At 46.3% G+C, this 27,034-nt stretch overlaps 1 protein-coding gene across 1 annotated transcript in view; it reads left to right on the top strand.

Moving 5' to 3' along the window:
• The window catches only part of LOC120049975 (tubby-related protein 3-like), a 40,138-nt gene that overhangs the window by 9,132 nt on the left and 3,972 nt on the right, over positions 1 to 27,034 (top strand). Inside the window, exons 2-10 of the mRNA XM_038996525.1 lie at positions 3,721 to 3,762; positions 13,246 to 13,297; positions 19,691 to 19,853; positions 20,860 to 21,066; positions 24,472 to 24,605; positions 24,879 to 25,070; positions 25,318 to 25,430; positions 25,617 to 25,734; positions 25,816 to 25,914. Coding sequence (XP_038852453.1) covers positions 3,721 to 3,762; positions 13,246 to 13,297; positions 19,691 to 19,853; positions 20,860 to 21,066; positions 24,472 to 24,605; positions 24,879 to 25,070; positions 25,318 to 25,430; positions 25,617 to 25,734; positions 25,816 to 25,914 — 1,120 coding nt within the window. The remainder of the gene's footprint in view (positions 1 to 3,720; positions 3,763 to 13,245; positions 13,298 to 19,690; positions 19,854 to 20,859; positions 21,067 to 24,471; positions 24,606 to 24,878; positions 25,071 to 25,317; positions 25,431 to 25,616; positions 25,735 to 25,815; positions 25,915 to 27,034) is intronic.

Raw genomic sequence — 27,034 nt, 5'->3', positions numbered from 1 at the left:
GGAAGGAAAGGTGGCCGAAGTAAGTGTTGGCTTTGGGGATGACCAGTGAAATATACCTGCTGGAGCGCGTGCTACGGGTGGGTGTCGCTATGGTGACCAGTGAGCTGAGATAAGGCGGGGCTTTACCTAGCAAAGACTTATAGATGACGTGGAGCCAGTGGGTTTGGCGACAAATATGAAGCGAGGGCCAGCCAACGAGAGCATACAGGTCGCAGTGGTGGGTAGTATATGGGGCTTTGGTGACAAAACGGTTGGCACTGTGATAGACTACATCCAATTTGCTGAGTAGAGTGTTGGAGGCTATTTTGTAAATGACATCGCCGAAGTCAAGGATAGTCGGTTTTACGAGGGTATGTTTAGCAGCATGAGTGAAGGAGGCTTTGTTGCGAAATAGAAAGCCGATTCTAGATTTAATTTTGGATTGGAGATGCTTAATGTGAGTCTGGAAGGAGAGTTTACAGTCTAACCAGACACCCAGGTATTTGTAGTTGTCCACATATTCTAAGTCAGAACCGTCCAGAGTAGCGATGCTAGTCGGGCGTGCGGGTGCGGGCAGCGATCGGTTGAAGAGCGTGCATTTCGTTTTACAAGCATTTAAGAGCAGTTGGAGGCCACGGATGGAGTGTTGTATGGCATTGAAGCTCGTCTGGAGGTTTGTTAACAGTGTCCAAAGAAGGGCCAGAGGTATACAGAATGGTGTCGTCTGCGTAGAGGTGGATCAGAGAATCACCAGCAGCAAGAGCGACATCATTGATATATACAGACAAAAGAGTCGGCCCGAGAATTGAACCCTGTGGCACCCCCATAGAGACTGCCAGAGGTCCGGACAACAGGCCCTCTGATTTGACACACTGAACTCTGTCTGAGAAGTAGTTTGTGAACCAGGCGGGCAGTCAATTGAGAAACCAATGCTGTTGAGTCTGCCGATAAGAATGTGGTGATTGACAGAGTCGAAAGCCTTGGCCAGGTCGATGAAGACGTCTGCACAGTACTGTCTTTTATCGATGGCTGTTATGATATCGTTTAGGAACATGAGCGTGGCTGAGGTGCGTCCATGACCAGCTCGGAAACCAGATTGCATAGCGGATAAGGTATGGTTGGTCGGTGATCTGTTTGTTAACTTGGCTTTCGAAGACTTTAGAAAGTCAGGGCAGGATAGATATAGGTCTGTAACAGTTTGGGTCTAGAGTGTCTCCCCCTTTGAAGAGGGGGATGACCGCGGCAGCTTAACAATCTTTAGGGATCTCAGACGATATGAAAGAGAGGTTGAATAGGCTAGCAATAGGGGTTGCAACAATTGCGGCAGATCATTTTAGAAAGAGAGGGTCCAGAATGTCTAGCCCAGCTGATTTGTAGGGGTCCAGATTTTGCAGCTCTTTCAGAACATCAGCTATCTGGATTTGGGTGAAGGAAAAGTTGGGGGGGGGGGCTTGGGCATGTTGCTGCGGGGGGTGCAGAGCTGTTGGCCGGGTTAAGGGTAGCCAGGTGGAAAGCATGGCCAGCCGTAGAAAAATGCTTATTGAAATTATCGTAGATTTATCGGTGGTGAGTGTTTCCTAGCCTCAGTGCAGTGGGCAGCTGGGAGGAGGTGCTCTTATTCTCCATGGACTTTACAGTGTCCCAAAACTTTTTGGAATTTGTGCTATAAGATGCAAATTTCTGTTTGAAAAAGCTGCCTTTGCTTTCCTAACTGACTGTGTATATTGGTTCCTAATTTCCCTGAAAAGTTGCATATCACGGGGGCTATTCGATGCTAATGCAGTACGCCACATTATGTTTTTGTGCTGGTCAAGGGCAGTCAAGTCTGGAGTGAACCAAGGGCTATCTATATCTGTTCTTAGTTCTATGTTTTTTGAATAGTGCATGCTTAATTAAGATGGTGAGGAATGCACTTTTAAAGAATAACCAGGCATCCTCTACTGACGGAATGCGGTCAATATCCTTCCAGGATACCCGGGCCAGGTCGATTAGAAAGGCCTGCTCGCTGAAGTGTTTTAGGGAGCGTTTGACAGTGATGAGGAGTGGTCGTTTGAGCGCGGACCCATTACGGACGCAGGCAATAAGGCAGTGATCTCTGAGATCCTGGTTGAAGACAGCAGAGGTGTATTTACAGGGCAGGTTGGTCAGGATGATATCTATGAGGGTGCCATATTTACAGATTTAGGGTTGTACCTGGTAGGTTCCTTGATAATTTGTTTGAAATTGAGGGCATCTAGCTTAGATTCTAGGACGGCCGGGGTGTTAAGCATATCCCAGTTTAGGTCACCTAACAGTCAATTCACATATGGTGTCCAGGGCACAGCTGGGGGCTGAGGGGGTTCTATAACAGGCGGCAACAGTGAGAGACTTATTTCTGGAAAGGTGGATTTTTAAAAGTAGAAGCTCGAACTGGATAGCATGACAGAACTCTGCAGACTCTCTCTGCAGTAGATTGCAACTCCGCCCACTTTGGCAGTTCTATCTTGGAGGAAAATGTTGTAGTTGGGGATGGAAATTTCAGAATTTTTGGTGGCCTTCCTAAGCCAGGATTCAGACACGGCTAGGACATCCGGGTTGGAGGACTGCGCTAAAGCATTGAATAAAACAAACTTAGGGAAGAGGCTTCTGATATTAACATGCACGAAACCAAAGCTTTTACGGTTACAGAAGTAAACAAATGATAGCGCCTGGGGAATAGGTGTGGAACTGGGGGCTACAGGGCCTGGGTTAACCTCTACATCACCAGAGGAACAGAGGAGGAGTAGGATAAGGGTACGGCTAAAGGCTATAAGAACTGGTCGTCTAGTGCATTGGGAACAGAGAATAAAAGGAGCAGATTTCTGGGCGTGGTAGAATAGATTCAGGGCATAATGTACAGACAAGGGTATGGTAGGATGTGAGTACAGTGGAGGTAAACCTTGGCGTTGAGTGACGATGAGAGAGGTTTCGTCTCTGGTGGCACCAGTTAAGCCAGGTGAGGTCTCTGCATATGTGGGGGGTGGGACAAAAGAGCTATCTAAGTCATGATGAGCGGGACTGAGAGCTCTACTGTGAAATAAAACAATAAGAACTAGCCAAGACAGCAGCAGACAAGGCATATTGACATTAGAGAGAGGCATAAAGCAATCACAGTTGTTGATCGGGAGAGCTAAGACACCAATGGGTAAATGGTGTTGAATGTGCAGAGCGGGTCAGTTCGGTACATACAGGACAGGAGTTCGAGGCTGGGGCCGACAGATAAACAAAATGAGGTACCTTGTTACTGAAACAGTCCAGGGGGCATCAACTGTGTAGCCGAGTGATCATAGGGTCCAATGAGCAGCAATAGGTGAGTCAGGGAGCCGTTCGGTAGACACTACTACGCTATGCGAGCGGGAGACACGGCGTTCAGGAAGCTAGCGGGCCGGGGCAAGCAGATGGTTCTTCGCGACATTATAACGGAATAGCCTGTTGAGACCACATCGGGGCGATTAAGTCGGCAGACTAGGCGTGATGGATCGGCGGGGCTCCGTGTCGACAGTAAAGGTTTCCAGGCCAATTGGCAAAAGAGGTATTGTAGCCCTAGAATTAGCTGGTATATGGGCCTAGCTCGAGGCTAGCTCAAGGCTAACTGGTGCTTTCTTCGGGACAGAGGCATGAAACATTGATTACCGCGTAGATGCCTGTGAAGTGATGATCTCTTGCTAACTCTATTCTTCTCTGTGTCCTGTGTTCCTGTTCGAAAACCCCATGGCCCTGAAGACCCTCCAGCTCCGCCAATTTCTCCTCTACCTTAACAGCAAGGTAAGTAACACAGATGTTGGATCTTAATTTGATCACCCTGTTGCAGGAGAACTTTCCTGCAATGCAGGAAATGTAAAACTTGGAGTGTATTTGAGGTTTATAAAGGCTTCTGAAGTTTGTAATTTCCACTTTGAAACTTGTCCATTAATTATAATCTACATAATAATTCACATTTCCTGTTGCTTCAAGATTATTACCCTGCTGTAGCAAACTGGCTCAAATTAAGGTCCTACATCTTTAGCACCCATCCATTAGAATACCTATAATTAACCATCCACCCAGGCACCCACAGCTTCCATCAACTAGTCATTTCATGGTCAAAGTATAATTGTTGTATTCATAGTAAGCTCCAATAGGTCAGTGTTCCAAAAGAGGTCAAACACCCTTTGGTAGTAACCATACACACCAAGTCTCCAGCCTTTCCCCAGTGGAGAGTATTCCCATTGCGTCTCCACCCAGGTCCCAAGCTGGACGGCTGTTGAAAAGAAAGAGTCCCCTGCTCCTCTTCCGCTCCTCCCCCTGGCCCTCCTCTGGCCATCCTACACTCTTAGAAAAACAGTTCTAAAAGGGTTCTTCGGTTGTCCCCATAGGGTAACATTTTGTGGTTCTAGGTAGAACCTGTTTTGGTTCTAGGTAGCACCCTTTTTGGTTCCATGTAGAACCGTCTGTAGAAAGGGTTCTACATGGAACCAAAAAGGGTTCTCCTATGGGGACAGCCGAAGAACCCTTTAAGGTTCTAGATAGCACCTTTTTTTTCTACGAGTGTAATGACCATGTGTAATTAACACCTCCCATCATCCTTCACTCGTCACTACTGTCACCAACACCTCAGGGCCATGTAATGGATTCCCTGTGGACAGATCTGCACGCCTGTATGGATAGTGCTGCACTGGGCTCATTAGACTTGAAGAGAGCTGTAACAATCAGTACACTAAAACGGAGTGCTCTGCAGCCTCATAGATGACTGATCATTCATGTTAAGCTAACCAAACAGGGGTTCTTGTTGAATAAATAGACAAGCAACTCGCAAAGTCTGGTCCAAAACTCATTGGTTCAATGACATTGGCAACAATTCTTATTGCCACAGAATGTGGAATCTCAATCTGTAATAATTGACTTACTTACTTAGCTTAATGATTTTAATGAATCATTCTGAGGATGTCAGAGGACGTGGCCAAGTCATCGGTGTTGTTGTCTGTAATAATCTGAGTTCACGTAATAGACGGATGATGTATGCCTCTCAGCAGATGATCGTTCTGCTTTCTATTCCTCTTGGCATTTGGTGACTGTCCGTCAGAAGCGGTGCTGATGACGTAATGAGGCCCTTATATCCTCCAGCAGAGTGATGTGTCACGGACCTTATCCCAGACACCAGAAGTATGAGATTTACTGCTCAGAGGGAGAGCGAGAGTAAATCAGTGGTATGGAGAGATTGTTATTTACTGTAGATAGTTGTGCTTAATGAAGTTCTAGTCCTACTCCTGAAAGACGTTCTGTCTGAATGGGAGATGTAAAGGGTATAGTACAGCCCAGGCTGTTTGACAGCAACATATGTTATGAGCATGTAGACTGACGGAGAAATTAGTGAAGCCCAGAGATGTTAAATTGTTTTGAGAGATTTCAGCAGCTTGTTGCAGAACCTTGTTTTTTTTGTTCTCACAATCTTCAACATCCTCCATCACACACTCCCTCATCCTCCATCACACACTCCCCCATCCTCCATCACACACTCCCCCATCCTCCATCACACACTCCCCCATCCTCCATCACACACTCCCTCCATCACACACTCCCCCCATCCTCCATCGCACACTCCCTCCATCACACACTCCCCCATCCTCCATCACACACTCCCCCAACCTCTATCACACACTCCCCCATCCTCTATCACACACTCCCCCATCCTCCATCACACACTCCCTCCATCACACACTCCCCCATCCTCCATCACACACTCCCCCCATCCTCCATCGCACACTCCGTCCATCACACACTCCCCCATCCTCCATCACACACTCCCCCATCCTCCATCACACACTCCCCCATCCTCCATCACACACTCCCCCATCCTCCATCACACACTCCCCCATCCTCCATCACACACTCCCCCATCCTCTATCACACACTCCCCCATCCTCCATCACACACTCCCCCATCCTCTATCACACACTCCCCCATCCTCCATCACTCCCCCATCCTCCATCACACACTCCCCCATCCTCTATCACACACTCCCCCATCCTCCATCACCCCCCCATCCTCCATCATACACTCCCCCCATCCTCCATCACACACTCCCCCATCCTCCATCACACACTCCCCCATCCTCCATCACACACTCCCCCATCCTCCATCACACACTCCCTCCATCACACACTCCCCCCATCCTCCATCGCACACTCCCCCCATCACACACTCCCCCATCCTCTATCACACACTCCCCCATCCTCCATCACACACTCCCCCATCCTCTATCACACACTCCCCCATCCTCCATCACACACTGCCCCATCCTCTATCACACACTCCCCCATCCTCCATCACCCCCCCATCCTCCATCATACACTCCCCCCATCCTCCATCACACACTCCCCCATCCTCCATCACACACTCCCCCATCCTCCATCACACACTCCCCCATCCTCCATCACACACTCCCCCATCCTCCATCACACACTCCCTCCATCACACACCCCCCCCATCCTCCATCGCACACTCCCCCCATCACACACTCCCCCATCCTCTATCACACACTCCCCCATCCTCTATCACACACTCCCCCATCCTCCATCACACACTCCCCCATCCTCTATCACACACTCCCCCATCCTCCATCACACACTCCCCCATCCTCTATCACACACTCCCCCCATCCTCCATCACACACTCCCCCCATCCTCCATCACACACTCCCCCCATCACACACTCCCCCATCCCTCCATCACACACTCCCTCATCCTCCATCACACACTCCCTCCATCACACACTCCCCCCATCCTCCATCGCACACTCCCTCTGTTAAGTTCATGTTTTAAGTATCCCTATACTCCTGTTATTACGGGGCTATCACGGAGTCAAGAGTGCGCATGCGCTGGAAGTCTGTTCGTTGTTGGACCTAGCCTGGAGTGTAATGGCTACCTTGTAGTGTGTTCATATAGTAGAGTAAACTTTGTTAAACTGGAACCTTGTCGTTGTGTCATTTCGACTTAACATTGGTAGCAGACGATGGCTTCTAACTACAACGTGCCACCTCGCTTCGACGAGAAGAGGTCGTACGAAAGTTGGAAAAATGAACTGGGAATCTGGACACGCGTTACTAATCTGGACGCGAAAAAGCAAGCACTTGCGGTGGTATTATCGCTCGAGGGAAGAGCGAGAGATACAGCACTGGAAATATCCGTTGAGGATTTGAACAAGGATGACGGTATGGGAACTTTGATCACAGCACTGGATTCTGTATTTCTTAAAGAAGAGAAAGACCGTGCCTACGAGGCATATTCAAACTTTGACAGTGTTACGAGAGATATTTCGGTTGCAATGGCGGACTACATCATTGACTTCGAACAGAGGTACAATAGAATGCGCAAGTACGACATGGTTCTCCCAGATGCAGTGTTAGGGTTCAAGTTGCTAGACACTGCTTGTCTAGATGGTAGGGAGAAACAGTTGGCGTTGACTGCTTGTACTGTGCTGACTTTTGCATCTATGAAGTCGGCACTAAAAAGAATATTTGGTGAAAAGACGTCTGTCGCGCCAATAACAGATGGAATGCAAGTGAGTGACGCAGCATATTACACCGAGCAGCACAGAAAAGGCGCCAAAAAGTCACGTTCTCAAGATAACCAGAAGAGGGCGCCATTTCCCGGCACAAATCCACTGGACACATATGGAAGGAGATCGAAATGTGCTATTTGTCAAAGCACTTACCATTGGGTTAAAGACTGTCCTCATAAAAATGAACAAGTTAAACTAACAGAGGAAAATGTAAACACAGAGATAGAGCAGTGTAACATTACACTGTTTTCAAATGAATCTGCTTCTGATACTGAGATTTTTATAGTTGAATCCTTAGGATCTGCTGTGATTGATACTGCATGTACACGGACAGTGTGTGGTGCAAAATGGCTTGATAGCTATGTCAGTGAACTAAATATGAAGGAAGTACAAAATATGATTGACACACCAAGCAACAGAGCTTTCAAATTTGGAGACGGGAGAATTGTCCATTCTACCAAGAGAGTTAAGATACCAGCAAAAATTGGTCAGACTAAGTGTCACATTGAAACAGAGGTGGTCCCTACAGATATCCCCTTACTATTAAGCAAAGCTTCCCTCAAGAAGGCAGAGGCTGTACTAGACATAAAAAATGACAAGGCAGTGATGTTTAAACAACCAGTGACTCTTGAACTTACTACCTCAGGCCACTATTGTGTAAACATTTTAGACAAAGACATCACACAGTGTCCATGCAAAAATGAGATTCTGACTGACACAGAGCACATGAAGATTCTGACAGTCACAGAGAACATGAGCACTAAAGAAAAACACAAAGTATTGTTAAAGCTTTACAAACAGTTTGGACATGATACAGTTAACAGACTTCAAAAGTTACTCAGCAGTTCAGGGAATAATGATGATGAGAAGTACGAGTCTGGAGACAAAGTGTACTACAAACGAGTTGACTGTCAAGAGTGGAAAGGACCGGGAGTAGTCATTGGTCAAGATGGTGTGGTGATATTTGTGAGGCACGGAGGCATGATTGTCAGGGTGCATCACTCAAGATTGCGGAAAGTAAATGATCAACAAGATAGAGGGGCTGTTGCTGAGAATCAGTCTCCTAATGAAAATGACAAAAAGGACACAGTAACAGACACAAACCTACCAGATGTCGCATCCAATGATATGGACACCGAAACTGACATAGGAAATGGAGCAGAGACCTTCAACCATGCCACAGGTAATACTGTTGAGCGTTCAAATGAGGAAAACATTCAACAGCCACATGTGTTAAGAGAACATGGTTGTTCCAATCTGAAAACTGGACAACCTGTTAAATACACGGACAGAGAAAGTGGTATTCCACATACAGCAACCGTCATTGGACGAGCAGGAAAAGCAAAACACAAGAACTGGTACAACTTGCAGTACTCTGAACCAGCTACACTTTCTGGTACAACAGGGTCAGCTGACCTGCCACTTGTAGATAATATCAGAATTGAACCAATGGAAAATCGAGAAAAACAGAATGACATTCAAAATGATGATGTACTTGAAACAAAGGACGTGTCATTTGACTCAGCTAAGCTAGATGAGCTCAGTAATTGGAGGAAAAATGGAGTGTTTGAGGAAGTCAAAGACATTGGCCAAAAGTGCGTCTCAACAAGGGAACAGAGCTGTCAAGGGACATTCACATCCGACCTCCGCCCGAAGCTAAAAGTGAAGGAACACTGTGGAAACTAAAAAAGTGTGTGTATGGACTGGCAGATGGATCACTCTACTGGTACAACAAAGTCAAGGCAACAATGCTGAATACAGGTGGAAAAATGTCACAAGTGGATCCTGGAGTCTTCTATTGGCTTGATCAAGACTGCAATGTGACTGGAGTACTTGCCTGTCATGTTGATGACTTTATCTGGGGTGGCTCACAGACCTTTGCTTCAACTGTGATTCCACACCTCAAAGCTGTTTTCTAGGTTGGCCGTGAGGAGCATGATCATTTTTGTTATGTTGGCATAGAGTTTATTACAGTTGATGGAAAAATACTGATGCAACAGGAGAGCTATATCAAGAATCTTCAACCTATCCACATGGATTCTTCAAGAGCCGTACAAAGGAATTCCCCTCTGTGGAATTGAAGCTGGTCAATTGAGGTCAAAGATGGGACAAATTTTATGGGCTGCGAGACAGAGTAGACCTGGTTTGATGGTTGCAACTTGGCATCTAACACAAAACACGCCACTGTACAAACCATTCATGAGGCAAACAAAGTTGTTCGTAAACTGGAATCACAACAAGTGACGTTAAAGTTTCAGCATGTTGGAAAAGATGACTCTTTGAAACTAGTTGTCTTCAGTGATGCTTCGCTAGGTTATCACTGGTGGGACAAAACGGCACTTCCTACCTGTAGTTTGTGTCACTGACAACTACTCATTAGTTGATGCTGTGAAGTCAACCAAGTCTGTCACAGAGAAAAGACTTTGAGATTATCAGCATCAAGGAACTTATTCAAGCACAGAGAATCCAGCGGATTCTGTGGTCGACCACAAAGGAACAGCTTGCTGACTGTCTGACTAAAAAGGGAGCATCCGGTCTTGTGCTCCTACAGGCTCTCGCTCCTACAGGCTCTCAGTAATGGAAAGTGGCAGCCTGTAACACAACCCATTTGTAATGGGGATCTTGAATAATACTTGGACCTTTAATTATGTTGTTGATGTTTTATTTGTCTTTAAAGAAAAGGGGGAGATTGTTAAGTTCATGTTTTAAGTATCCCTATACTCCTGTTATTACGGGGCTATCACGGAGTCAAGAGTGCGCATGCGCTGGAAGTCTGTTCGTTGTTGGACCTAGCCTGGAGTGTAATGGCTACCTTGTAGTGTGTTCATATAGTAGAGTAAACTTTGTTAAACTGGAACCTTGTCGTTGTGTCATTTCGACTTAACACCCTCCATCACACACTCCCCCATCCTCCATCACACACTCCCCCCATCCTCCATCGCACACTCCCTCCATCACACACTCCCCCATCCTCCATCACACACTCCCCCATCCTCCATCACACACTCCCCCATCCTCCATCACACACTCCCCCATCCTCCATCACACACTCCCCCCATCACACACTCCCCCATCCTCTATCACACACTCCCCCATCCTCTATCACACACTCCCCCATCCTCCATCACACACTCCCCCATCCTCTATCACACACTCCCCCATCCTCCATCACTCCCCCATCCTCCATCACACACTCCCCCATCCTCTATCACACACTCCCCCATCCTCCATCACCCCCCCATCCTCCATCACCCCCCCATCCTCCATCATACACTCCCCCCATCCTCCATCACACACTCCCCCATCCTCCATCACACACTCCCCCATCCTCCATCACACACTCCCCCATCCTCCATCACACACTCCCTCCATCACACACTCCCCCCATCCTCCATCGCACACTCCCCCCATCACACACTCCCCCATCCTCTATCACACACTCCCCCATCCTCTATCACACACTCCCCCATCCTCCATCACACACTGCCCCATCCTCTATCACACACTCCCCCATCCTCCATCACCCCCCCATCCTCCATCACACACTCCCCCCATCCTCCATCACACACTCCCCCATCCTCCATCACACACTCCCCCATCCTCCATCACACACTCCCCCATCCTCCATCACACACTCCCTCCATCACACACCCCCCCCATCCTCTATCGCACACTCCCCCCATCACACACTCCCCCATCCTCTATCACACACTCCCCCACCCTCTATCACACACTCCCCCATCCTCCATCACACACTCCCCCATCCTCTATCACACACTCCCCCATCCTCCATCACACACTCCCCCATCCTCTATCACACACTCCCCCCATCCTCCATCACACACTCCCCCCATCCTCCATCACACACTCCCCCCATCACACACTCCCCCATCCCTCCATCACACACTCCCTCATCCTCCATCACACACTCCCTCCATCACACACTCCCCCCATCCTCCATCGCACACTCCCTCCATCACACACTCCCCCATCCTCCATCACACACTCCCCCCATCCTCCATCGCACCCTCCCTCCATCACACACTCCCCCATCCTCCATCACACACTCCCCCATCCTCCATCACACACTCCCCCATCCTCCATCACACACTCCCCCCATCACACACTCCCCCATCCTCTATCACACACTCCCCCATCCTCTATCACACACTCCCCCCATTCCTCCATCACCCCCCCCCCCCCCCCAAGGCTGTGCTCTTGCAGTGAGTGTCTTGTAGGTAATGTCTGTCAGTGAGAGTGTCTTGTAGATTATGTCTGTCATTGAGAGTGTCTTGTAGGTTATGTCTGTCTTGTAGGTTATGTCTGTCAGTGAGAGTGTCTTGTAGGTTATGTCTGTCAGTAAGAGTGTCTTGTAGGTAATGTCTGTCAGTGAGAGTGTCTTGTAGGTTATGTCTGTCAGTGAGAGTGTCTTGTAGGTTATGTCTGTCAATGAGAGTGTCTTGTAGGTTATGTCTGTCAATGAGAGTGTCTTGTAGGTTATGTCTGTCAGTAAGAGTGTCTTGTAGGTTATGTCTGTCAGTAAGAGTGTCTTGTAGGTTATGTCTGTCAGTAAGAGTGTCTTGTAGGTTATGTCTGTCAGTAAGAGTGTCTTGTAGGTTATGTCTGTCAGTAAGAGTGTCTTGTAGGTTATGTCTGTCAGTGATAGTGTCTTGTAGGTTATGTCTGTGGCTGGGTAGAGTAGCGATGGGTTCCTCTAACTCGCTCTGTGCCTCTGAATAGACTCCCACTGCTACTCCCACCTTCTTCTCCTTCTCCACTGTAGCTTAGCAACATGTACCCAGCAGGCCTTTTCACAGGAGTCCAGGAGAAGTCGTCCCAAACAACAGCCACCACTCTGACGGCCAGAGACAGAACTCTATGGAGAACTGTGTTTTAGATGTAACTGCTGTTGCTTTGTAGCACGGTGGTGCTGCTGCCTGATGCGTTGTTCTATTGCATTATACAGTCATGATACAGTATCATTTTTGACCTCACAAGGAAAGTGAGGAGTTTTGTAGCTCGAGCCCTAAGCTTTTCTTGTCAAGTTAGCCTCTGTGGTCATGAACAACTCCTGGACAAAATGATATCTATTAACAACTACATGTTTCTTTACAGTGTGCAGATCATGCAGTCAGGCTAAGCTCAAACAGTTCTAGCCTAAGGTATGACAGTAATCCTGTATGACAGTCTTAGTTATGTCCAGCAGTGACACTGCTTTTTCAAGCGAACACCTTGGTAACGTTCAATTCTAGCTCTGCCAGGAGATTTCAGTGCATTGTCCGCAGTTATTATTCACAGCAGCGATGCCCCCTGGTGGAATTCCATTGAAAATCATTAGTGTCATTGTAAGTGACAACAGGGTAGGCTTGGGCGATATACCATATATCGGGGTATTTAGATATACCGATGGTATGATTTTCAATACCTTTTTTAAAAAGAAATAAGGCCCCTTGTGTGCACTTCCGGTAATACCAAATTCCCCCTGTATGGCACAGAAACGGTATGAAAATCTGCATACCAACCAACCTCGATCGGGGGTGCATTCATTAGTGACCACTGTAGCAAATAGTTTCTTATTGGAAAAATAACAGATAACAGATGAGACCCAGATAACAGATTCATATTAACCACAGAACCACTTCTATTATGTCTCAGTCAGATATGAGTTATGAGTGGATAGTAACCATTTTGTCTTTCGTCTCTTCTCAGTGCCCTTGATGATGAAAGCACCAGCCTCAGGCAGCAGAAGCTGGAAAAGCAGGTAATGACTACCCTTATTAAACACATTAAACTAGTTACGCCACATACAGCACCTGCCCAGCATCATAGCAACCCTATAGACACTACGGCTCCCATATAGACACTACGGCTCCAATAGACTTGTTCAGGGTATATGTCATGAGTATTCTATTTATGATGCAGAAATGACCAGACTAGTCCATATTATTTATATCTAGAGGCATTTTGTGTTTGATGTTTTGGTTGTTTTTGGTGTCTTTTCATGTTTTTATCAGAATTGTTTTTGAGGTCTCAGTCCATGTTTATAGCTGTGAGCCTGTCAAGCTTGAACATTTGAATGGCAGCGAGTGTATAAATGACCTTGTTTTCTGCCTCCGGTGTCACTCAGGCTATGAATTTCCGACCATCGGCACAGTAAGGCTGATTGTCATGAAACCGAGGGAAAACAGGGTGTCTTTGAACTCTTTTATTTTCGAAGGAAGTACAATTTGTCCAATTAGTAGAAAGAAAAGTATTTGTCCGGAAGTGAATTGTTTTAGCACTCATTGTAGAGATAAAGCACCAATCTGCTCCTTTCTCAGCGAACAGCTCTTCCTGGTCTGCGTGTCTGATGATTGTCCTTTACAATCCCTCCTGCCTGCAGTAACCTTATCACTACCCACGCTGCTTTAAAGTGAAACGGACTGATTTGGTTTAAGAAACCAGCCTTAAGCAACAGTCACACAATGGAGTAAAAGATTGATGAGATGATTGGTAGGCACATAGACTGACTCGATGTCTGCGTCCCAAATGGCACCCTGTTCCCTACATAGTGCACTACTTCTGACCAGAGCCTAACAAAGTAGTGCACTATGTAGGGAATAACCGTAGAAAGGTTTCAGTAGACAGAGTATGTGTAGTACGCTGTATGCCTACAGATGTAGGATCTGAATTTGATCACATTTGTTGCTGAGAATTTGTAGTACATTTGAGTTTTAAAAAGGCTTCTAAAGTTTGTAACCCTAAACCTAACTCCTAACCACTAACCCCTTACCCTAACCTTAATTCTAACTCTTAACCTAACCCCTAACTTAAAATGGCCTTTGTCCTTATGAGGACATGAGAAATGTCCCCACAAGGGAGAATTTTCCTTGTTTTACTATCCGTGTGGGGACTTGTGGGGATTTTAGGTCCCCACAAGGATAGAAAAACCAACCAACCCACACACACTAACACAGCCCCCCCCCCCCCCCCCCCAATAGCTCTTACTCTATCGCTGTCTGACACTCGCAGCACCTCTATCCCCCTCCCCCCTCCCTTTCTCCATCTCACTCATTCTCTCTCTCTTCCTCACTCTGCCCCGGGGTGCTTACGACCGCTGATTCAGTTAGTGACAGTGACCACCCAGACACACGCACATACACTCTAGTTCTCTCTCACTCACACTTTCTCACTGGCCGAGGAGGAGACACGGACTCAGAGTGAGAGGGAAGCTGGTGTTGCGTGGTTATCCTTGTGTTAGTTGTCTGATCTGAAATCCTGATCCAGGATCCAGGTGTAGTGGAGGGCAGGGAGACAGAGACATGCCCGGCAAGAGTGCTGCTCGGTGGGGGAGAGTTTAGACGTGACGGGGTCTCACAGAGCATGGAACCCTGAGCTCCACAGAGAAACTTCTGCACTTCACTGTTACTCTCTGTCCCACTCCGGACACCAATGGACAGGGTGGGTCAGCACCTCTTATTCTCTGTTCTGTTTATGTCATTTATGGTTGACTATTTTGATCTGTGTGTATTTTGGTGTGTATATTTCTGTGTGTGAGTGTGTGTGTGTGTGTGTTTGCATATGTACGTGCTTGCGTGTGTGTACTGTGCATGTGTGCGAGCATTTGATTTCAGCTCATCCTGGTGATATCATTGTTATAGCCTGTCTTTGGTGGGACACTTCCGTGGATGTGGGATATCTCCTAGTCTGCTATTTTCATTAGCCTCCTATGTCTTGTTTTAGGTCTGTACAATGTCTTTCTCCCAAAGCCTTAGGACGGTGAATGAAACAGTATATTGAGTCATATCCTTTCCTCATATCCTATCCTCTTAAGTCTTTTGTTTAAATGGACAATAATACAATGGATTGTTTTAATTGTAGGGCAGTGTTGTTTCTAGTAGCCTACGTTCTTTTCTCCAGTTTTTCAAAAAATATTCTGATATTTAATCATTTAGAGGTATGATCTGTGTAATGGTGGTGTACTGGGATCTAATAGCCTATTCAACAGATTCTATCAACTCTTTATGTTGCTGTTTGAATATGCACATAGTTGAACAATTAGTAGCTTAAATATTCCTCATTTTCCAGCCATACTCTATGTTCTGGTTATACACTCTTAGAAAAAAGGGTTCCAAAAGGGTTCTTCGACTGTACCCATAGGAGAACCCTTTTTTGGGTTCCATGTAGAATCCTCTGTAGAAAGGGTTCTACAAGGAACCCAGAAGGGTTCCTTCTATACCTGGAACCCAAAAGGGTTCCTTCTATACATGAAACCAAAGGAGTTCTATCTGGAACCTAAAAGGGTTATTTAAAGGGTTCTCCTATGGGGACAGCCGTATAACTGTTCAACGTTCTAGATAGAAAAAAAGGTGCTAAGAGTGTAGTCCAAGCAAACTAGGAACTAGGTTTGAGTTCTGTTCAGTTTGGATAAGGTTAATTCAGTGAAGTGAAGTTTCGTTGCCGCTGATGAGTTCTGTCAGCGAGTGAGACAGTTCAGTGTGCTCTACTGCTGTCAGTTCTAGTGAGGTAGCCGTTCTGTAAAAACGTTATTATGAGTTAAATCCAGGAGTGGCCATTGCTAAGATTCCAGCAGCAATAGCATCTTAGTTACAGATCAATATCACACCAGTGAGAGAAAAACAGCTTACACGAATATAGCTAGCATTTCCCAGACAGTTTACACAGGAAGACTACTGCTAGCCAGTTTACACAGAAAGACTACTGTTAGCCAGTTTACACAGGAAGACTACTGCTAGCCAGTTTACACAGGAAGTCTACTGCTATCCAGTTTACACAGAAAGTCTACTGCTAGCCAGTTTACACAGGAAGTCTACTGTTAGCCAGTTTACACAGGAAGACTACTGCTGGCCAGTTTACACAGGAAGACTACTGCTGGCCAGTTTATACAGGAAGTCTACTGCTAGCCAGTTTACACAGGATGACTACTGCTGGCCAGTTTACACAGGATGACTACTGCTAGCCAGTTTACACAGGAAGACGACTGCTAGCCAGTTTACACAGGAAAACTACTGTTAGCCAGTTTACACAGGAAGACTACTGCTAGCCAGTTTACACAGGATGACTACTGCTAGCCAGTTTACACAGGATGACTACTGCTGGCCAGTTTACACAGGAAGACGACTGCTAGCCAGTTTACACAGGATGACTACTGCTGGCCAGTTTACACAGGAAGACGACTGCTAGCCAGTTTACACAGGAAGACTACTGCTAGCCAGTTTACACAGGATGACTACTGCTAGCCAGTTTACACAGGATGACTACTGCTGGCCAGTTTACACAGGAAGACGACTGCTAGCCAGTTTACACAGGAAGACTACTGCTGGCTAGTTTACACAGTATGACTACTGCTGGCCAGTTTACACAGGAAGACTACTGCTAGCCAGTTTACACAGGAAGACTACTGCTAGCCAGTTTACACAGGAAGACTACTGCTAGCCAGTTTACACAGGATGACTACTGCTAGCCAGTTTACACAGGATGACTACTGCTAGCCAGTTTACACAGGATGACTACTGCTAGCCAGTTTACACAGGATGACTACTGCTGCCCAGAGCAAAGAGGGAAGACAAAGAAAAAAAAACTAGACAAAACGGCTTCAAAGTTTAATCAGATCCTGTGTCATATGTTTGGCTCATTTTTAAGTAGGATCTCATCGTGAAGCATTGTGGGGCTTTTGTTTCTTGTTTACATGGAATCTGTATCCTGTGTCCAAATTAACAGTCTGTTTCATTATGATAATCCATTCAGATGATTTATTCATTTGTCTGCTATTTTTAGCCTTAGAAGAAAACGAAGAGGTGAGCCCTGTTCCCCTCTTAAAGGGATACTTCGGGATTGTATCTACTTCCCCAGTCAGATGAACTCGTGGATACAATTTGTATGTCTCTGTGTGCAGTTTGAAGGAAGTTTCTAACTAGCGTTATCGCAATTGATAAGTAGTGTTAACGCAAGGACTGGAAGTCTCTTGTAATTGCTAGCATGCTAGTAGATGCAATAGACGTCCAGTCATTGGGCTAACGCTAGTTAGCATTGGCTCGCAAAACTACCTCTAACTTCCTTCATACTGGATGCAGAGACATAAAAATGCTATTTATTAGTTCATCTGACTCTGGGGAAGTAAAGAAAGGGCTTCATTGCCAAAAGCCCGAAATGTCCCTTTAAAACAAAGCCTGTTTGAAATGTAAACCATCAGACTCCAAGGTGAAACCATTAAGCTCCCAGAGGCCTTTCATCTGGTCTTATTTGCATTTTAATCAAAGACAAAGTCTGGGTATTTAATGAATATTATTTTTCAGGTGTCAGATAGAAGCAGGCCATGGTAGTGTGTGTGTGCACGTGCGTGCGTTTGTGTAGGTACGAGCGTGCGTGTCTGTGCTTTTGTGTGTGTGCGCCTGTGTTGCATTGACCCTGAATGTGTGTGTTGCGTTAGCCCTGAGTAATAAAACCTTTCTGTAGTGGTGGTTAATCAGCCCAATGAGGCTTCAGAGAGACAAGGACCTCTCGTCTCTTTCCAGCCCAGTTCATCACTAAACACCGCTTGTTGTTTTGATGCTCCCCACTAATTGAGGCAGTTACGTAACCCATCGCCTGCTTTGACCAGAGACCAGGACTGCAGGGCCAGCTGATAAATGTCACCATAATTCATGGAAATTGACCATTTCTCTAGTGTGAAGCTTTTTTATATTCATAGAGACATTGTGCTGTGTATTGTCTAGCCAGAAATCTAAAGGGGGCCAACCCTCGTCGCTGTTGTCCCTAGTTTCCCAGAGCGTTTGTGATGGCTGTGACAATGTCAGCTCTAATGATCCCACTGCCTTGTCACTGTCCCCTGTCCCCAGTTTCTCTGTCCCCGTACTGAACAGAGCCTCAGCCAGCACAGCACAGAGTTATAGGGTTCCACAGGAAGCAGCATTTCCAACTCTAGGTTTACTAAAGTAGTTTGAATTGTTTGCACTGTATTTTAAGCACTCTGTTACTTTGTCTCATAATATATTTAACAACAGTCTAGGCTTACTTGTCCAGGACCCATGTAACAGGTTTTTCTAAATTGATTTTAATGGATTTGTTGCTGAAGGTTCCTTCACTGAGTAGCTAACTCTCTTATGTCCCATTTCCTCTAGTGGTATTGCTAGGATACAAATGTCCATTATTCTGTGACCTTTACTATGAGATAAATATAGCCTAGCCAACCTTACCTCACCTGTTCTGTTTCTATGCGAGTTGCATATTCTGCCTTCCAATTTAGTGTCAAAGATACTGAAGGAAGAAAACATGACATTTTACTGTGGCTGAATGATTTGCCAGGTCGGGTCATGACGCTTGTGTGTGTTGTTTACAAAGCCATCTGGGGTTCCATTTTGAGATTCACATTGAATGGCCATCATGTTCTGTCCTCTCCCCCAACAACAGTGGGAGTGGTGAAAAGACAACCACAAAGAATGTGGAGTCTATCAAGGACACTGACAATGTTACCATAGGAACATGCATCTTGTTTGACATCCCTGAAACGAAGCTGGCAAGCTACGATACTGCGTTTTTTGCTCATTTGTTTTGTCATATTGCTTAAGATAACTCTGTTTTTCAAAACACCAACACCGGTGGTTTTTCGATCAAAGTGTCCCAAGTATCTGATAAGGACAGAGTTGTTACTGATTGTCTGGTTCTCAGCATTTTGAATGATCTGGAAAAGGTCTAAGGCTGTCTGTATAAGGTTGAATATAGATTCGTGTCTGGCTTGAGGATGAGGAAGTCAGGGGGGGTTTAAAGTAATTCTTCCCCAGAGTCAGATGAACTCAGATGAGTTGTATGTCTCCTCATCCAGTAGGAAGGAAGTTAGCGGTAGTTTCGCGAGCCAATGCTAACTAGTGTTCGAGCAATGACTGGAAGTACACAGTCTACAGGTATGCATTACATAGCAGCCAGACCTCTATGATTAAAGAGTGTTTTAATGAGGGAAAGGGATGGTGTCCTCATGGACTGTGGGGAAAAGAGGCCAGGTATACCTGGACAGATACAGGTAGGGTCCAGAGAGAGAGGATCACTAGAGCCTTATCACCAGCTGTCAGTCCAGCTGTCAGTTTAGGGCAGGGACGGCCGGACGGACAGACAATATTTGCATGGTATACTCTCACTGTCGTAACCCCCCCGTCCACAGAGGGCGCTGTTGGAGCAGAAGCAGCGGCGGAAGCGGCAGGAGCCTCTGATGGTGCAGCCCAACCCAGAGGCCCGGCCCAGGCACTCCAGGCCTCGGCGCAGTGAGGAGCAGGCCCCGTTGGTGGAGTCACGCCTCAGCATCACCAGTGATGTAATCATGGACGGTGAGCCTTGGTTCTTGGGGTTAGCTACTGTACGAGCTAGTTTTTCCGGGGTCAGATCACACGATCAGGATAAAGTAATGGGTCTGAGGAAGCAGGATCAGTGCAGAGTGATTGAACCCCAGTCCACTGTCAGATATAGACAGTTGTTGGCTATGAAGAAGAATACTTTAATGATCCATTTGCTTTCCAGTCCAGAGTGAGGGCAGTATGTCAGGTGAGGACAGTGAGAGGGAGTGGTGGGAGAAGGTGGGGCCAGGCCCCATGTTGCCCAGGAAAGCAGGGAGAGGGTCAGTCATGGAGTTCACTCTGGAGGAGCAGAGTGGCCTTCCAGATCGAGGTAGAGGAAACCAGTCAGGAAATACAAGACTAGAGAAAAGTGTTTATATAGAATAGGATTATAAACATTGGTACATCCCACTTCTGATACCAATCACCTGTACATTGGCATGCAACGTATGTTAGTCTCTCACATACTGTGATACAATGTTATAAAATGTTCCTCCAAACAATCAGGAAACTAATATATTGAGGTGTGTGTGTGTGGTGCGTACGTGTGTCTAATACCGCCTCCCTCAGTCTTGGGACGTGTGGAGAAGCGCCTGTTCAAGGTAGTGGAGGAGACACCCAGGAAGCTGTTCTCTCTGATGCCCAGAGGGGCCTTCAGATGGGGAGGAGAGAGTCACATTCAGAGAGGCAGAGCAGCGTTCAGACTCTCAGGCAAGAAAAGGGCCACCTGCTCAGTGCAGCATATCACTCCATGGCACAAGGCTAAGCTCTGACATGAACATAGAGGAGAGGTACTACAGAGAAACGCAGCTGCAAGCAGACGGCTAAGTAATAAGGAGTAGGTACAAATCAAATCCCCTCAGGGAAGCACAGATAGAAGCACAGGAATACAGAACAGCTCTTGGAGAAGTAAACAGCTGGGTGCTCAAACACACAGACATGCAGGGCAAAGTCATTAACATAATTCAAAAAACGTCTGTGAATGCGCCCCACCCTGCAGGTATCGACGGCCCTGCTGCCTTCATGGGCTCTGAGGCCCCAGACCTGGGTACCAAGATCCAGATTCTGTCGGTGAGCAAGTCCCAGCCCCTGTCCCTGTCCCAGCCGCTGCACCAGTCTCCCCTCGCCGAGGAGCCTGACCGGGACGGGGACACGGAGACTCTGCTGGAGCCCAAGACGGACATCCACGAGCTGCTGCAGAAACGAGGTGAGCCGGGGGGGGCTTGAGAAGGGGGTTAGGGAGTCAGGACAGCCAGTTTGGACAGAAGATAGGAGTGTTAAAGTAGAGTGTTATAAAGAGTTCTGTCAGTAGGTAAGGCTGCGGGGTTTCTTGAACACCTTACCTGACCAGGAAATACTCTGGGGCCTAGTTATGGTCAGACCATGTGACCAGGAAATACTCTGGGGCCTAGTTATGGTCAGACCATGTGACCAGGAAATAGTCCTAGCCCTATGGCCTACACAGCACAGACAATGTCTCATACGCAGTAGTGCTATAGACAGAAGACCTAGGAGAGTGTGTACACATGCGAGTCAGTCAGTTATATCATCATCTACCCTGATAAATCCTCTGGGTCGAATACCAAGCAGCTTCAGAGATCACATCCCGTCTGCTGCTCTGGCGGGCCTCACGGCTACACCGACAGGGCACTCAATATAAGTGTCTCTTTCACACCTCTGGGCTGGTAGAGGCACTTTGTAGTCTAGTGAGAGGACAGGCTGAACTGAGAGAGAGAGAGAGAAATGCAGGGTAGAGTGAGAGGTAGGGGGTGAGAAGATAAAGAAAGCAAAGGAGGACAGATGAGAAATGGGAGCATATCTGGTCAACATCGTTGTTCAGGGACAGTCTCAAGAACTTTGAAGGTTGTGGTTTATTGTTGCTGCTGTCCTTTCAGTTGCTCTCATTAAAAGCCATTGCACAGTGCTAAAACCTTTTCCCTGCTCTGGGATACTACCTTCTCCCAGGGCTGTGGTGCTGCAGTGTGCAGTTAGAGAGCCGGCGGAGGGCGAGGTGGATGGTGACAGTGAGAAATTGATCATTTTGTAAGGGGCAAGAGTAGCATCCACCTACAACAGTACCTATTTATGCCACCTCACCTCCCCTCCTTCTGGCAGGTTCACGAAGAGTGTTGAAGTCTCTTTCATTTCCTGAGACTAATTCAATATCATTCTGTACTGTTACTGTGCTAAATTAAGATAGCCAGGTCTATTTTACCTTTATTTAACTAGGCAAGTCAGTTAAGAACAAATTCTTATATTCAATGACGGCCTAGGAACAGTGGGTTAACTGCCTTGTTCAGGGGCAGAACGACAGATTTTGTACCTTGTCAGCTCGGGGATTCGATCTCGCAACCTTTCGTTTACTAGTCCAACGCTCTAACCACTAGGCTACGCTGCCGCCCTATATCCGGGAGAGAGATGTATTACCTAGTTAAACCTGAGACCCAGATTAAGGGCAGCATATTACTGCATTAGCCTCAGTTTTTAAGGATCTTCTCCTGGACAGCAACAAGAGGGCAGGTGACACTCCCCTCTCAATAATGCAAATGTTCATCATGAATGAACGAATGCTTAGTGCTACTGAGATCCAGCCTGTCCTCAGGTGCCTTAGATAGTGCCTGGCTGCCCAATCAGTTTTATTTCCCAGTGTAAACGAATTGAAATGGAAACAGCAAAGGATTAGTAATAGCCTACTGCCTCCATTTGGATTTGACTTGGGGACGCTATTCAATCAAAACTGGTCAGCGAGTTCCCAAGGTAAAGTTCTTCATGTGCTGCTAGACCGAAGTTTTGGTTTTACAACCTGAGCATCGAGCCCTTTCTTTTTAAGAAAAGTTGTATTTTCAGAACGTACTGACATTTCCATTTGGCTGATTTAGTAAAAGAAGTGAATATACAAGACTTTGTTGTTTTAATTGATGCCTTTGAGTCACTATTAGAATGTAGCTGACATTTGCGGTCTGTATTTAATGTTTGGCAGTACTCTGACATTTAGACACATCTCTGGGGCTAGATGGAGTGAACACCACTGTGCACATATTGTTTCTAGCCACGTTGGCCAATACATATGTCTGTCTGCAGAGGCGTGGGACATCTCTCTCAGCCCCTCCCCCTCTCTGATTGACCCCGCCAACGACAGGGTGGTCCAGTTGGTTGGTGCAGTGGAGGAGGGCCCAGAGGAGGGGCCGGAGGAGGGGCCAGAGCGCCCACTGTCTGCCAGGGAGAAACTACTCCAGTCAGGTAGTAGAGAGCAGCCTGCCGTTCCCATGGTGACAGGGCTGGAGTGAAGGTTGTTGGGTTTCTGTCTCTCTCTCTCCCTCCCTCCTTTCCTCTCTGTGCAGCACTAACTCTATGGAGCAGAGGTGAAACTGAGGGAGGATACAACAACAGTGAATTATATAGTAACTGGTAATAACCTAGTCATTGGACGTAAAGTGCTAGATATCATACTCTGGCTTCAAGACACACCGAAGAAAACAGGTTAATATTTCTTGTATCATCAACAATGGAACACATTGAGAGCGGACATTTTTCCCCTGCTCACTTTGAATTCTGCTCTTGCATCTAAAAAATTATTTCTCATTAAAATATTCCACAGCACCAGCCAGCGTCATGGCTGGTAAATCCAATTAGCAGCATTACTGACACCTGTCCAGAGCAGCTCCCACAGAGGCCTGTCTGACCACACCATGCTGGGTCTTTCTGGCTGGCATCTCACAATAGGATTTCTGCTTTCCCTCGTTCCTAACTAACCCCTTTACATTGGACTATCAGGGCCGGTTTCGCAGACACAGATTAATCCTGGACTGAAAAGCATGCTTAATGTGCATTTAGTACAAGGCTTAATCTGGGTCCAGGAAACCAGCTCTCAGTGATGGATAAAACACAATGAAGATGGAGAATCTATTGTCTTGTATTTCACAGTATTCTTTCCATTGTGGAAATGTATAGGGCTCTGAAGTGGACTAACAGTGGTGTCTGGGGATAATGAAGGCTGCTGGGATGGCTAGAGGTTCATAACAGATCTCTTCTATCGTAACATGGTTACTTTGTTAGTCTCGTCTGTTCTATACAGAAAAGTTCTTCCTCAATGGGTTTCAACAGTTACTCAGCACTATTTCGCCTCCTCTTTCCTTTCTATCCTCTGCCAGCTGTTTTAAGGTTAGGTTGTCTCCTCAAATTTTGGGGGGACTACTAAATGTTTAAGAGAGCAGTTTTAGCTGCATATTGTAATATGTGGCCTTTTCCGATACAGGAAATATTGCATCAGTTCATATTTTCAACTGGGGTAGTATGATGACTTAGTTGGAACAAATCAAAGGCTATGTGATCTAAAACAAAATCTGCATACATTTGAAGAAATACATTGCCCATATCCATTACATGCAGGCTAATCACAATGGGTCCCAGGAGAAAAAAATCTCTCCTTCTTGAGTCATGGCAATAAGAACCTATGGGATTACTGAGGAGATATGGAGGAGTTTTCAGCTTGGCTGGGCATCTGAGATGATCTCTCCTGTCTGCATAGAACCCTGGGTCCTCCTGATCCCAACCAATGGAGTGTAAGCTGTAGGCCACATCTCCCATAGTGCATTCTTTCTCCCATGACCAGGTCTGTCAGGCAGTATGAACTACGAAGAGGCCAGTGAGGATGAGGAACACGGTGATGAAGACCGGCCACGCTCGCTGTCCCCCAACCCAGAGTCAACACGGCCTGCGTCTGCTTCCAGCGCAAAGTCCAACACAGTGAGTCCAACCATATAGTTGTCTCTGTCCTGTCATATCATTAGGAGCACATACATAGCTATGTGGCTATGGCTTGTGAGATTTCTAATGTATTCATTACACATGGCAAATTAACTTGTCACTTGAAGACGTATAGAAATGCATGAAGACACTGAAACAACAAGATGGCAGATGAATGTTGTCCCCACTACTCCTGGACCGTATCTCCTTTATAACAGTGATTGGCCGGTATGTTTTTTGACGTAGCATTGTGTGTTTTTCCCCCCCTTACAGGAGTGCATGACACCGGGGTCGCCCACGGCGGAGAGCGCCCTGATCGAAGTGGACAACCTGGAGGAGTTTGTGGTGCGCCCCGCCCTCCGCGGCGTCACCGTCAAGTGCCGCATATCCCGGGACAAGAAGGGAATGGACCGCGGCCTGTACCCCACCTACTTTATGCACATGGAGAGAGAGGACGGCAGGAAGGTACATTTGACCTCACATCCTGTCATGGGGGATTAACATGGAGAAGACCGAGATAGATTTACAGTCAAGATAGATTTATTTTTAATTGTATTTCACGGGCCTGTTTCATTTTCTTTTCCTCAATAGCTACATTTGAAATGGTATGAGAATATAAAGTAAAAGTAACACCTGTTTTGATTGCAGTGATTAAAATGATGGTTTGTGAGTTTCCCTCTCACCCTGAGTTTACTCTTTTTGTTTCACCCAGCTGTTTCTTCTGGCTGGGAGGAAGAGGAAAAAGAGCAAGACGTCCAACTACCTGATCTCAGTGGACGCCACGGACCTGTCACGCGAGGGAGAGAGCTTCATGGGGAAACTGAGGTAGGACCATATCTCACTCGTCTCACTCTGTCACAACTCTGCTAAATATAATTCTAAATCCTTGCTGATGAACAATTGACATATTGTTTTGAGCCCTCGGCTGCATCTGATAACCCTATTGAGTGGGATTGTGAGTGTTGGAGGGTCATTGTAGACTCTAATGTGATTGGTCTGGTCATCCTGCAGGTCTAACCTGATGGGGACCAAGTTCACGGTGTATGACCAAGGCACCAACCCCTGTAAGAACCCTGGAGCTCTGCTGGAGGAGAGCAACACACGACAGGAACTCGCAGCCATCTGCTATGTGAGTGCACACACACACACACACTAATATTATTGAACCTGTAAGGTTGTGTGACATTCTGATCTCCTGTGTTCTCTGCAGGAGACCAACGTTCTGGGGTTCAAAGGTCCCCGCAAGATGACCGTCATCATCCCAGGCATGAACATGAACTTTGAGAGGGTCCCCGTCCGACCAAACAGTGTATGTATCAGCCCCATGGGACTGTACAACTCCAATCACTTCTCCTAACATTTGTAGTCACTGTACTTGTTATGCACAGTAAGGGAGAAGGGCGTGTCAGAGGGCATGATTGAGGGGCTAGGCACCTTTTTTCTACATTTCCGCCTGAATGACGTGCCCAAAGTAAACCGCCTGTTGCTCAGGTCCTTAAGCCAGGATATGCATATAATTGGTACCATTGGAAATAAAACACTTTGAAGTTTGTAGAAATGTTAAAATAATGTAGGAGAATATAACACAATAGATAGGGTAGGAGAAAATCCAAAGAAAAACCAACCGTAATTTTTTTTTTTTGTAGAGACCATCCTCTTAGAATGGCAAGTATAAGGTCATACTGAAAATGATCTTCCTGGATGCAATTCCTATGACGTCCACAGGGTGTCAGCAGTCTGTGTTCAAGGTTTAAGGCTTGTAATTTCAAAAACGAAAAATAAATATCAGTTTTAGTACAGGGGCACAGTCTTGGAAATTCGTGTTTGCGCGCGCCATGAAGACAGGACGCACCTTCTAAAATCGGTTTCCTATTGAACATACTTCTTTCCGTAAGAATATTATAGTTTGATTACATTTTAGGGTATCCGAGGAGTAAATAGAAACATATTTTGATTTGTTGAAACAAAGTTTAGGGGTAGATTTTCGGATTCCTTTCTCTGCATGTTGAACGAGTGGATTACTCAAATCAATGGCGCCAACTAAACAGACTTTTTTGGGATATAAAGAAGGATTTTATCTAACAAAACAACACCATGTTATAGCTGGGACCCTTTGGATGACAAATCAGAGGAACATTTTTCAAAAAGTAAGTGAATATTTAATCGCTATTTGTGAATTTATGAAACCTGTGCTGGTGAAAAAATATTTTGATGTGGGGCGCCATCCTCAAACAATCGCATGGCATGTTTTCGCTGTAATAGCTACTGTAAATCGGACAGTGCAGTTAGATTAACAAGAATTTAAGCTTTCAACTGATAAGACACTTATATGTACCTAAATGTTTAATTTCCATAATTTTTCTGGTTATTTATTTGAATTGCGCGCCGTCCAGATTCACCGGAAGTTGTCCCGCTAGCGGGACGCATAG

The sequence above is a fragment of the Salvelinus namaycush genome, chromosome 6 (genome assembly GCF_016432855.1).
Source record: "Salvelinus namaycush isolate Seneca chromosome 6, SaNama_1.0, whole genome shotgun sequence".
NCBI classification, from domain to species: Eukaryota; Metazoa; Chordata; class Actinopteri; order Salmoniformes; family Salmonidae; genus Salvelinus; species Salvelinus namaycush.
The sequence above is the reverse complement of the archived record's forward strand: the minus strand, read 5'-3'. Positions and strand labels throughout refer to the sequence as shown.